General features: G+C 38.0%; 1 protein-coding gene across 7 annotated transcripts in view; it reads right to left on the reverse strand.

Moving 5' to 3' along the window:
- The window catches only part of DLGAP2 (DLG associated protein 2), a 474554-nt gene that overhangs the window by 87166 nt on the left and 373970 nt on the right, over nucleotides 1-13418 (reverse strand). For all 7 annotated transcript variants that reach the window (XM_032184999.1, XM_032184995.1, XM_032184994.1 and 4 more), the window contains one exon: nucleotides 9162-10231. In XM_032184999.1, the coding sequence (XP_032040890.1) occupies nucleotides 9162-10231 (1070 nt within the window). The remainder of the gene's footprint in view (nucleotides 1-9161; nucleotides 10232-13418) is intronic.

Below are 13418 nucleotides of genomic sequence, written 5' to 3' on the forward strand. Positions count from 1 at the left end.
TAAGTGTCTCAGGATGCTGCTTCATTGTCAGCCTGTGCTGCTTTAAAAATATACTACCATCAACATAAGTAGGGCAGGTTTTCCTTAAACAATATTCAGCTTTTCCAGCAACCCTAATAACTGTAGTGACTTAGAGTGCTGGCTGGAAAATAACCCTAACAACGATAATAAAGATAAGTAAAGATACATTTTCAGATGAACCAGTGATTTGCTACAACTTGCTGTGGTGCTGCAGAATCATCACTAGAGAGAGAGAGAGAAGGATAAAAATGGTATGATGACTACTTTAGGGTTGTGTGTTCATTAGTAAATGAAGACCCACTTGTAGCCTGGAGGCCAACAGGGCAGCATCCCACATCCACACTACTGTGTAATCTGCCTCCAAAGAAGCATGACTACCAGGAATGGTCCCTTAACTACAGTAAGTCCTGAACAGTACCAAGGCTCTGTTTAAGGAAACACTAGCTGGCTTGGATCAAAACAGTGCCCGAGACAGGTTGAGCAACACAATTTGTGTTGCTCAAATAGAAGATCAGGTTGAAGCACCAGGGAACCTTTCATGACACTATTCAGTTTGCTAGTATGGATGTAGTCTAAGGTAGTGAGTATTTCAAAAATGCTGAAGGCACAGAAGCACCAAAGACTGAAACTTGGAACTTCTCATGCTTCCACAAAACACAGCATTGCTGCCAATTAATTTGCCATAGTCATGCACTCAGAGCTTGTTTTCTTACCTCTTTGCCTTGTTGGGCCAGCTTATAGCTGCTGTTTCCTTCACATCTATCTCTGTGAGTTGAATTAATTGAACTATGATGCAAAAAAATAACTGCTAAAACCAACAAAACCAAGCATCAAAGTTTTAAAGAACAAAACTGGATTGCATCTCCTCACTCACTGCAGGTGAAGGGGAGCCAGGAATATACCCACTAGCAAAGCAGCAGAGAAGTTCCAGGGGACCACAGTGTCAGCAACTGAAGCCAACTACAAGTGTTCCTGATGGATAGTTTTGGAAAAAGTAGACTGAGATAACTGTACTATATTTGCAGAGTGGATGGAGCCCAGCTATCTGCACAGCACAGTGAATAAAAATTACAGAAAAAGAGAAAGCACTAAGTTGAGTTTATGGCAATTAATAAAGTAAACTCATGATCATGAATATTTGTGAGGGTATAGGAATAATACAGTATTTCAGCTATGTAATATACAAAACTATGGTGCTGCAGAATTGTGAGCTGGTTACATATTATTTGCTCTCCATGTGCTTCAAAGATCACAGGCTCCAGGAAGAGGAAGAAAAAGGTCTTCTATTTTGTTTCTGCAATTTAATTAGACTTGAAGCAGAGCTAAGGAAAATCTGAGTGGAAACTAACCTTCCCTGAAGAGCTGCAGGGCATTTTTTCTGTCATAGGAAATTCTGTCTCTTCCCTTTTTCTGGACTGTGTGGAGTCCAAACTGTGTTGATGCACATAGGGGAAAAAAAAATGTATACAGTGTGGAAGACTTTCATATATGATAAAACCTAATTTGTGGGATTTCTGCTGTATCTTCCCTATTAATCCAAGACACAAGTGAGAAAAACAGAAATTTCCTGTTGGGAAGTTACCTCTTAGCTACTGTTTAAACCAAAGTCCTGGAAGGGCCATCAGATGAAGCCATAAAGTATTTCCACTGCAGCTAACGGGCTTTGGGAAAACAGATAGGCCTGATTTTCTGCTGACTCGGAAACCCTTGCAATAGACTACACGAGCACTGATGTGAAAGAATAATTCTGGGGCTTTAATGAGCATTACAGTTGATTTCTTTATGAAAAGCATTCATGCTAGAAAAATCCAATTGACCTGTATGCATTTGTAGCATATAGCTTGGTTTTTATGACCGATGGAATTGGGGAAACAAGGCTCCCAGAGTGTGTGAGGTTCATCCTCTTCCTGGTATTTCCTTTCCTTGTCAACATTCAGAAATTGATAAAAAAAAAAAGATAAAGCATCATCATCAGTCTATTCAATGCGGAGTCTCTACACTGTGTGAAGTATCAGCCACCTATAGGTTCCTCTGGAAACATCTCTGCCTTTAACAGTGAAGGGAAATTCAGAGTTGTTACCTTTTCATAACCCACAGTCAGGGCCCCAAAGACCATTTATGATCACTGAAGAATGGAGTGAGAGGCAAAAATGACCTTAAAGGAAGGAAAGGAGAGGTGCTCCCCACACACTTAAAACACACAGCATCTCCAAAAACACAGAGATGGCAGATGTAGTGAGGACTCCAACATTGTAGATCAACTATAAAGCTAGACATGCAAGAAGAGCTTAAAAGCCAGCATCTCCAGGCCTGACCTAAAAGAAGACCTGTAGTGAACAGTGACTTCTTTAATCTAAGCAAGAAATGATGCCACTTCTTCCATTTATCATAAGGCTAATAGTGAAAAAATAGTCTTTAAATGTCTTTAGAATAATATTAAAGATAATACAAAATATATATTTGCCTTTCATCCATTTTTTTTCTTTAATAAGTGATTGTTTTGAACAGTAAGCTTCAAATGACTCAAATTATTTAGCTTACAGAGTGAAATGGGTAGTTTTGTCTTGTCTAGCTACCATGTAATGCTTAATTATCTGTACACTTTTGAAAAGATCAGTTCCCCTGCCAGAAGTACCAGGGACCTTGTCCACATAGACATTCAGCCATTTAAACACACATGAAACTCTACTTAAAAAAAAAAACACACAACCTTTAAGCACAACATTGTAAGATGGACATAAAAAAAAAAAATATCAAATGATCAATGACTACTTCACCATTTTTCTAAAGTCAACTTCTTGCAGGAAAAATAGCATTGGCTGCTCAGGAGAGGAGCCAGGTGTGCCCAAGGCAACACTCCAGCTACATAGGAGAGTGTGCGGTCATTACAGCCCCAAGCCTGCAATTCTGGCAGTCTCGTTTGACAGATGTGACTGGCCCAGGTGTATAAAATATTAAGTTACTTCTAGCTGAAAATTTCTTCAGACCCAAGGACACCTTTGAGTAACAACTGCAAAGGTCAGCCTTCAGCTTTGCTGAGGTTAATGTTGAAAAACAATTTGGCAACACACAGTACTAACATTTTAAAGGAGGACAATTCCCCCTGATTAAAGGGCAGTGAGATCATGGCCTCCCTTTTCTACTCCTAGGTTTGATGTTTCTACAGTAATAGGGACTTGTTTTGTCTGCTTTAAGAAAATACTAACTCTGAGATCTTTCTATTCCTCTTTGGAAAAAGAAGCTTCAGCAATTTATTTAAGCCAATATGAGCTTTCTAGAAAGGGACGCGGAGGCAAATGTACTGTTGATATCACTGGTTACTACAGTAATTCAAGGCACCAGTAATCTGAGACAACTGCTCAGAACTTTACACCATAATTGATTTAATTTTATTTTTTCCCTTGGAAGGTGCACATAATTTTTCCTTAATTTTATTTTTTTTTCCCTTGGAAGGTACACTTATGAAGTATTCTGATCTTTGTGAAATACAAAACCTTCAGCATTCTGTAAATCCAGGTAAGCATCGGCTTTATGTAAAAACCTTTTATTTAATATTGTTAAAAATGTAAGTGCAATGTTTCAGCGATACAATGCGTAGAGGGAGCAGCTACAAATAGATGAGCTCAGTGCACTGCATGGGAAGACAAGACCCTTACTGACCTGTGCAGAATGGCCCCAGGTGCTGCACCAGCTGTTGCAGGTAGACACAAACACTGTCACAGGGCATGAGCCATGCCATCTCTGCCCTTAGTGTCCAGGCAACACAGACTTCTCTGGCACATGTTCTGTTTGGGACTTTGGGAGGGCACAGGGCTAGCTGAGGCATCCTTGTGGGACTGTAATGGGCTGCAGAAGTGAAAACAGTTCTGCACATGGCCATGCTGACTGCCCTGTTATCTATGCATGCTTTTCCTGCTGTGGAGGCAACCCAGTTAATTTGGGAGTGGAGGCTAAATCGTGAAGGTAGTGTGGTAGCGCGAAAGTGACTTGGACGCTAGTATCAAAACTCTACTAGCACTGGCTGGTAGAGTACTGGATGCTGTTTCTGTAGTTCATATATGGTTGTTATGTCAAGCTAACAGGTACAACCTAGTTTCAGAAAGATGAAGTGTTGAGAAAGGTGCATTGGGTTCAAATCTGTCCTGGCAAAGCAGGCTGAGAGTTGCATGCCTCTCCGGGGCAACGGTCTAGTTCATGGGACTATGTCCTCTTCCCAGAAGAGTTCCTGGAAAAATGCATCTGAGGGCTTAATGCCAATTACTCCATTAGCTTTTCCTCAAAACTCTTCTCCATGTAGGCACAACTTAAACCAGCAAAGAACCTTGTTGAAACTGTTGCTTTTTTTTTTTTTTTTTTTTTTAAGAGACCAACTCTTGTGCTTTTCTTTCATTCTGTAGAGTACGCAGCTGACATTATTACCCACATGCTTAGCAGTGCCAGTGCTGTAACGGATGACGCTAGTACTTAAATGCACTAGGAAGACAAGAGTGGGCTGAAGCCATTTTTAGAACAACATGCTATTTTCTTTTTCAGTGCTGACTCATTCACTGTACCTTGTGGTATGTTTACCTTGATTGCTTGCTGCTTCACAGGCTGTTGAATGGCTGAGGGAGGAATATTAATCAGGGACACATAGCACTGTGCTCTAGAACTTCAGTGATGGTGACTGCTATGCTTTTGCCTGTCTTTTGGTGCTATTGTAGGAATTAGTTTTCCTTAACTAGCATTCACAGGTTTTTCAGTCCTGGAAACTGTAAGCAACATTCTTGTATTTGTAAGTTTTGTACAGCTATCTAGTTCATATCCATTTTTTTCCTGTTGAAAATCTTTAATCTTCACTAATACTCACGTCAAGGTAAAATTAATCAGTCATTGTAGTGTATATCTGTTGAACTTAATTAACCAAAACAACCAATGAAGATAAAACAGATCTCAAAACCCATTTATCTTTTTTTTTTGTTTGTTTGTTTTGTTTTGTTACATATTTAATATTAAAATCAAAACGTTATGGGAAGCAGTAGCAGTTACTGTAGCCAAAGCTATTAAAAAGCATGCTTATAATGTATGTGATCTCCATGGGCTATTCTGCCCATGGAGGGAAATGACAGAAATGTTTGGTGCTCAGAAATGCAATTGTCTACATTCAAAACAGAAATTGAAGGCCCATGGGTAAAAACTTGCTAATCATTCACAAGAATTTAAGAAATGCTATCAGTGTACAGTTATGAAACGGCTGTTCTCTGCTCTTGAACTGACTGGCTTGCTAGCCAACTGGTCTGGGTTAACATTGCAGCTAAGCTGATTTAACAACTAGCTGGAGCCCAAAGGGGCTTCACATTCAGCCCCTCTCCCTTCTCTCTGCAAGCTCCCATCTTCTCCACTGTAGAAGGAGTAACGCAAATCTGGTCAGGTACTGAGGTATAGATCAGAAAAATAAATACTACTTCATAGAGATTTATGTCTACCAACTTAGTTCTACAAAAATGGCCACCGGTGAGCGGCTCTGCTGGAACAAGGCAAATGGCCACAGTGGTGTGGAGGGCACTATGGTCATCTGGCTGAACCCTCTCTAACATGCACCCACACACTGCCCAAGCAATGAGCTCCCCCAGCTATGAGGACTGTGGAGGAACAGGGACATGAGAAACCCTAAGAAAAAAGCCAGAGATGAGGCTTGGACAGATTAAAGAAATACCTGCTTTCCAATATGAGACATAACCTGGGCATATTTTTTGAAAATATATTTTTTTTGAAAGAACAGAGGCTTTCAAAACCTCTTTTCTCATCTCCTGTTTTCATCAACTGTGAATCTGGTAGAAATTCACTTCTTAGAAAGAAATTTTCCTTGTTCACTCTTCAAAAGTTTTAAGGAAAGTGCAGCTCAGTAATTACTATGGAAGACAAAATGGAAGCTCAGAAACAGAGAGATCATGGTGTCAAGTACTGGCCTATGACACTGCCATGCACTTACAGTTTGGGACTCTGTATTCCTAAAATCTCAAGTGGAAAACACAAGTAGTAATATTTTATAGAGGTGTTGAAAGACAAAATAACAAGAAGACTACTGGATAGAAAAGTGAGTCAAATCCAGTGAATCTTCATATACATACATAGCAGAGTAAGAACTATATATATAATAATCACTGATAATATATAAACATAAAAAATAATTTTTATTATGCTTGAGTATAAGTATGTATTCATATATAAGATCTTTGAAGGACTAGGATGTTGCTGTTTTGCTTTAAAAAGATTTTAAAAATATGTAGCTGACATCAATAAGGGGAAATGCCTTTTAATGTTTTAATTCTATAAACACAGAGATCCTACAAAGGCCCAAGGGTTTTATGTTAATCTGTTCATTTATGCACTTCAGGGAAATCTGCTGCTGCACAATCACCTCGATAATCCTTTGAATATTTTAATTTCCAGATATTCTGGAGCAAGGCAGTAAACTCTTCTGGCTAGGAATCTGAGATGTTTCTCTACTGTTCTCAGTTTCTGAACCTAATGATTATTTTAATTCAACCATTATTTACTGATGCTTACTTCACTGCTGTAAGAAAAGTTAAATATCTTTCCTATCTTTCCTCAGTTTTGCAGACAGAGTAATTGAAATGTCTGGTGATTAACAGATTACATTTCCTGGGTCAGAGAAAAAGTTCATGGCAGAGCTAACAATGAGTCTTATATCTTGGGTCTTAATGATTACATTGTGACAGTGCAGCATCCCTCAAAGTAGAAGTTTCAAAACAATGCATATAGTTACGACATTGACAGAATGGGGTCCCTTCATTCTTTTCCTGACCTTGGGCTAGTGAGTAAGCCAGACATTCAGTTTGAAGGATATCTGTGTTCTGAATGGCATATTCAGATTCTGCAGAACTTGTATTTTTCTTAAAAATTTTGTAATGAGAATATTCCTGATATATAATTCTTAGTATTGCTTTCAACAAAGGTTTGGATTCTTTACTGTAGTAATTGAGCAATTAAGTCTTGACAGATTGCCATTCTAGCATCTCTGTGAATTGGGGGATGATTACTATCCAATTTGTTAAAAGGGTTAAAACTGGATGAAGTCACTGGAGCCGCAAAAATTTAAATTCACTTCTCCTAGATTTTAAGCTGCTTGAATCTACCAGCTGATGAAACTTGCTAATTTGTTTCAGTTATCCCAAATTCACCAAAAGGATAAAACAAAGAATTCTGAAAAAAAAAAAAAAAAAAAGAAAAAAAGAAAAAAAAAGGGCGTTTCTGTTCCCTAGGCCCCCCCACTGGGCTTAACCTGAAGCTTAGTGATAGTTTGTGAACTCAGTGTTTCACATTCACTTGAGGATGCTGATACAGGTTGGAAGTAAGAACAAGGCTCATGAAAAGTAAAAAATAGTTTACAAAGAAAAAATGAGGTGTAAAGATGAGGGAAGAAGAAAAAAAGGAAACATGTTGAAAAGGAAAGCAAGACACCCAGCAGAGATATAGAGGGCCCAGATTTCTCCGTGAAGTACAAGTATGGGATGGTAAGGAAAAAGACAGCAAAATGTAAACTTTTCTTTAATGTCAGAGCTATACCCTTGATTTTGTAACACAGACAGAAGTCGAAGTCTCTGTATGGGATGCACTTCCAGTTCTGGCTCATTGAGTTAGATTAAAAACTTCTAGGGAAGGGCAGGCTGTTTTACATGGATAAGAACTGTACTTGGATATGAAAAAATATTACAGCTGTCAGCCTAAATTGGAATCAGTTTGCATGGAAATGCTATGAGGGTTGCAAGTAATTATTTTCCTTTCTCTGCTATGAGGAACCTTTCCTCTTCCAGCAAGGAGATTGACCCTGGATGGCTGCATGTGCATTTGAAAAGATTTGGCCCTTCAGCTGTGACTCATTACTATTGGTTCCCTATTGCTCAGAGGGAAGAGAGCTCTACATAGAGGTAGATAACGCTGTGTCTGTTGGCTTCTGCAGAGCCCACAGGAACTGGAGATCTCTAAATACATAAATCTGGAGTGGAGGTTTGCCCACGTTAATGTCAGAATCAGTTAAATTCTGGAAAAGAGTTCATTAAAAGGAAACAAAAAGAGAAGGCACTCAGAACAACTTTGGCTTTGCAGGCTGTTCTTGTTAAAAACACCAAAGGGAATATTTGTACAATAGTTTTTGTTGTTGTTGTTGTTGTTGTTGTTGTTGTTGTTTTTTTCCCCAGAGGCAGTGACAGCTGAAGAAGTTACCCTCCTAGCTTTTCCTTCTTCCTGTTCTGCTCCCAGTGCAGTTCTTTGTACAGCCTGATGTGCTAATGACACTTGTCAAGGGACTGTGCTGGACCTAGGCCATGTAAGTGATGTCAACATCCGAAAAGACATATTTTGGAACATTTTTTTAAAAACCTTATCACTTCAAGATCCAAATCATTGTGCAGCATCATAAATAGCTACACTAGCATGATTTTGGGGTGGCAAATGGCAGCAAGCAGCAGGTTTGAGTTCAAATGTAGGAGAAAGTGGGAACTGCTAAAGAAAACGTGTATTCCCACAAATAGTCTGAGTACCAGATCTGAGATATCTGTCTTCCCAAGGATCTCATGTAACTTTCAACAAAGATGGCTTATAGTATGAACTCAAAAGAGGCTCACTTCAACATGATTTTGGATACTCAGTCACTAAATGGAATTTTGTGAGTAATCATCATCAAGAAAAAGCAAATCAGTAAGCCAGTATATCTATTGTCTTCTTACTTAACCTGGAGAAAAGAAACACAAAAATAGGATTCCACACAACCCGTTTTTAAAATCACTCATCTTCAGTTGTATTTGACACATTTTTTTCTAGCCCCAGACTTTGGGTGAACTGCCCTTTTAAAATTTGATTTATGAATTTTTCTGAGATGTGCAACATGAACTCTGAAGATGACAACAAATCCACTGACATTAAACTAATTTATATCACACCAGTTTTATATATGTTTTTACCTGTGCCTTATACACAAAGAGTAAAGCAAGATTTTTTTTCACTTTCATGGAATGTCTGAATTCCATACAGATACACTTAAGAGAGATATGCACAGGACCCTTTTATTTTACAATGACTTTATGACATCAACTGTGTTTCTGTTTCCATTACAAATATTAAGAAAGTCTTCCTCTTACCTGAAGGTAATGGCATGGCCTCAAGGAAGGTTTGATTTCCTGATGAACCAGAGGCTTATCTAAGTTCAGTGATGATTTGCGATAAGCTTCTTTAGCTTGACTTACTGTAAGCGTGGACCAAGAACTCCTTTTCATGTATTTACCATCAGGGGTCATTGCTAGCCCTTCACAAGCTGAACATTTCACGTCATTGTTACTTTTGGAAGTCTTCAATGAGAGATCCCCAAAATGTCCCTGGAGTGCCTCAGGGTAGCAATGGGATATATGATCTGTATGGTGCCTATTTACCACACTAGGGGTTCGATAAGTGCTATCACTGTCCAAATTATCATCAGAGCTCCACCAGCTGCTCATTCCAGATTTATGCTTGGTTTCTGGTTTTCGCTCCTTGCTTTTACTCCTTTTGCTATGCTTGGAATGGTGCCCATGATGATGGTCATCCCCTCGACTGTCTCCCTTTGTTCCATTAACATTGCCCTTGGATGATCCTTCCAGAGAATGAGATTTAGTAAAAAGTTTCTGGACTGAATGAACAAGATGGCGTATTCTTCCTGGGCTCTCACTGCGTTGTTCTGCAGCTGTTGAGGTCCTCTGGTACTGTAAGGTGTGAAAACCATCCCGGTGAAGAGGAAGTTGTTTTTCAAACTGGTCCAAAAGATTCGCAGGAATACGGTTAATCTTAGGGTTACCGTGAGACATGGCGCAGTCGTCTCTTGTGTCGTAATGAGAGCTGTAGTGCATTCTGGGGAAAGTGCTACTTGACATGTGATCGCCCATTACCATGGGCATCATCATGCATTCAGAATGAATGGAGCTGCGTGGTGAGCAACGATGGTGGTCCATCGGGCAACTCTCCGTGGGGCTGAGAAGATATGATTGCCTTGGCTCCTGCCCATGGTGGATATGGTCGTGGGTGTGTTCGCAATCTTCAGGGGATGCTAAGCCACAAGTATGAGCTGAACATAACTGTGGTTGGTTGCGACTGCCAGATAATCCTTTCATATTCCTCGGAGCAGGAGAGTATCTTTCTTCATTGAAGTGCTGAGAAGGCGACCATGAGTACTGCTGGTCTGTCAGGAGAACACATAAAATGTATGTTATCTGTCTGATTAAAAGATTAACTTGCAAAATCCAAGTACATTGCAAAACTAAACTAATTTTCTCTATAAACTCAGTGGAAAGTCTCATCATTCATAGGATTTCATTCACCATTTTAAAATGATAAAATTACTCACTATAAGCAATTTATGAGGTGAATGCAGTCTTCTTCCTGTCTGCAAAATTGTCTGCTAGCGGCTTTACAATTTCATGAAGTTATTCATTATGCAAATTTACTCAAATGCATTTAATGGATACACTCAAGTATTCAGTTTATTATCTGATATTTGGAATTCATATGTCAAGCTTTGTGTCTAGTCATTTAAACAATGTGGGTCTGATTTCTATTCCTGGGGTTCCTCAGTTGGATATATTAACCTAAAGATATGTAAAGAGTCATTTCCTTATCACACACAGCTTCATTTTCTTAAACGAATCTCAGCTTCAAGATCCCAAGTACACTGTTCATAAACACAAAAAATAAACAGTAGAAAGAAAAAGAATGTGAACATGCTGAAATCAAGCTCAATTTTTATATCAATAAATGGCTTACAAATAATCTTTTCATACTATTTGAACATGTATTATCATTCGTCCAGATCTATTATCACTATTACCATACATGTACAAACATGTCTATTAGACTATTTTTTTCTTTGATATACAAACTACAAAATATTTATTTTAAAAATCTGTTATTCCAGAGGGAACAAATATCATTAGGTACAAGCTACTGATTATTATATACTAGATTATTTGTTCCTATGGATCATGTGCTTCAACTGTAGTTATTAAACAAGCATGATTACTCAATAAATGTAGCTTGTAAGTAAAGATTTGGATACTTGAGCCTTTGATATTCTTTTATTTCATGCAATTCCTAGCAGCTGTCAAATGATACAAACAAAAAATCAAACACTTTCCCTCCTCAATTTCAGCTTATTTAAGCAACAATTCAAAATCAGACAAACATATAGGATGCATGACAATCCTTTAGAGGATCAGACAGATGCATGTGTTTATGCTTACAACCCACTTAGCACAGTCTTTCTGTAAATTTGCTCTAAAAAGCAATCTTGCACAGGTGCCTGATGTAAAGAATTTGAAGGCCTGGACCAAAATGGAAACCAGAGAATATCATTATATATAGCAATATAACCTGACACTGAGTACCAACTTCTAGAGATAACACACTAGCCAAAGAGCACTCTGAGTGATGTCTAAGCATATATAAAATCTGTCCTAAAAGTTCCCACTGCTGGTGAGAGCTCAACACCTGCATATTGTCCTGAAACAAATCAAAACCTATTCAGCATTCAATCTTACAACCTAAATGCTATACATTTCCCGTAGTGGTAGATGCTTAATTAATTTTATTGCATTTTAATTTCAAAAAAGCTCCACATAATGTTTTAAAATGAATGTAGAATTAAACTAATAAACAATAAAATAATCTTAATCCTTGGTGCAATCCTGCTACAATAAAGTCAAATATGGAATTGTGTCTAAATTTCACCTCTAGACTTTATCATGGCATATGTATGTGTGCATATCCTTTTCTGCTTCTAATTTGTTTTTTAACAGTTTCTTTTACTTAGTTTTTCACATTAAAATAAGAACTAATTACTGTTCATTACCCAATCTGTTGTACTATTCAGCTTATAATACCCTGCATAAATATAGTTGCAAAAATGAAATATAATTGTTTCCCTGAAATAACATATTTTGGATCATCCAATTAAAAGTACAGCTATATATAGATAAAGAAGTAAGTTATAACAGTGTTTTGGGATTCAGCTACATAAGCAGCATTGTAATAAATGGCACTTAACCCAGCATATTACCAGACATTATCAGGGGAATAATAATGGTCAATGTGTTGAACTTAGACTTTACTTCCCACAAAGGGTTTCCAAAGCACCTGACAGAAATTACTGCATTAGCTTTTACAATCCTATGAGATGTGGAAGGCACTATTCTCCTTTTACAGGAAAGTAAACTGGAACATAGGCAATGTTTTCCGAAATGCTTGTGGATTTGCTGGTTTTCATTTTCACAGCTGTATGAGTCAAAGAGAGGTGGAAGGAAGCTCTTCCGTGAAAGTGACACACAAGAGCTGTCCCCAAGCCTTTTCATCACCATCTTGCACATTTATGAATGAAGGTAACTCTTCCACTACATCTGTGAATTGCCATTGCATTTCAAAACAAAACAAAACAAAAAGACATGGCAGACATGCAGAAGGAAAGAAAGAGCTAGCCAGGAGCAAAGAACTCATTTAAACGAGCTCCCTAGAACAGAACTACTGGCCTCATACAGTATCAAACACAGCCCAGAAGACTTTGAACAGTTTCATCCTGATATATTCCCTAGGAATGTGATACAGCATAACTTGATTGCACTGCAATGGGCAATCTAACAGCTTTTTCCATCCCTCATGATTCCTGATGATTCAAGCACAGTGCAACTATAGAAAAAATACAATTTTCTGTAAGTTGTTTTCATAGTTGTATGGCATTTTATGTGCCTCATGGAAATTTTGATTTTTTTTTTTGTGCTTGAGATATAGTAGCTGAAAACTGCTATAGGCATTTAATAAGCATAATCGAAATAATTAAAAACTGAATTAAAAAGGGGTACTTTCCAAAAGTAATTTTCCCCTCTAAAATCTGCCAGGGAGAGTAGCTGATACTAAATAAAGTCTAATTACTTACATGTGCACCTTCTAAATTTATCGCTCTTTTTAAGTCTGGGATCTGTTTGGGACATCAAACCTGTTTTTACACACCTTTACTTCTTATAAAACCTCTTAAAATCTTCAAAATTTTGCATTATTATATATATATTTGTCAAGTCACCTGTGCTTTGTTCTATTCATTCAACTTTGTTTGTGAGGTCTGTTTCAGGGCTCAAAGAAACAGTTGAGCTATGGCTGAATGAATTACTGTATGATACCAGGCCAGTGTAATTGACCATGTGGTAGCTCTTAGCCTGCCAGAAACACAAAGAAAAATGTGCTAGCTTAAAATTCACTTAGGCTAACATGCTTTTCTAACATTTGTAAGAAGCTGAAAGTGTGTCTGTGGTCAACATCCACAGCTCAGTTGATTGATAAAAATATGTAAAGCCACAATATTAATATATTTTTTTCCTGATTTG

This window comes from Aythya fuligula, chromosome 3 (assembly GCF_009819795.1).
Source record: "Aythya fuligula isolate bAytFul2 chromosome 3, bAytFul2.pri, whole genome shotgun sequence".
In the NCBI taxonomy this organism is placed as follows: Eukaryota; Metazoa; Chordata; class Aves; order Anseriformes; family Anatidae; genus Aythya; species Aythya fuligula.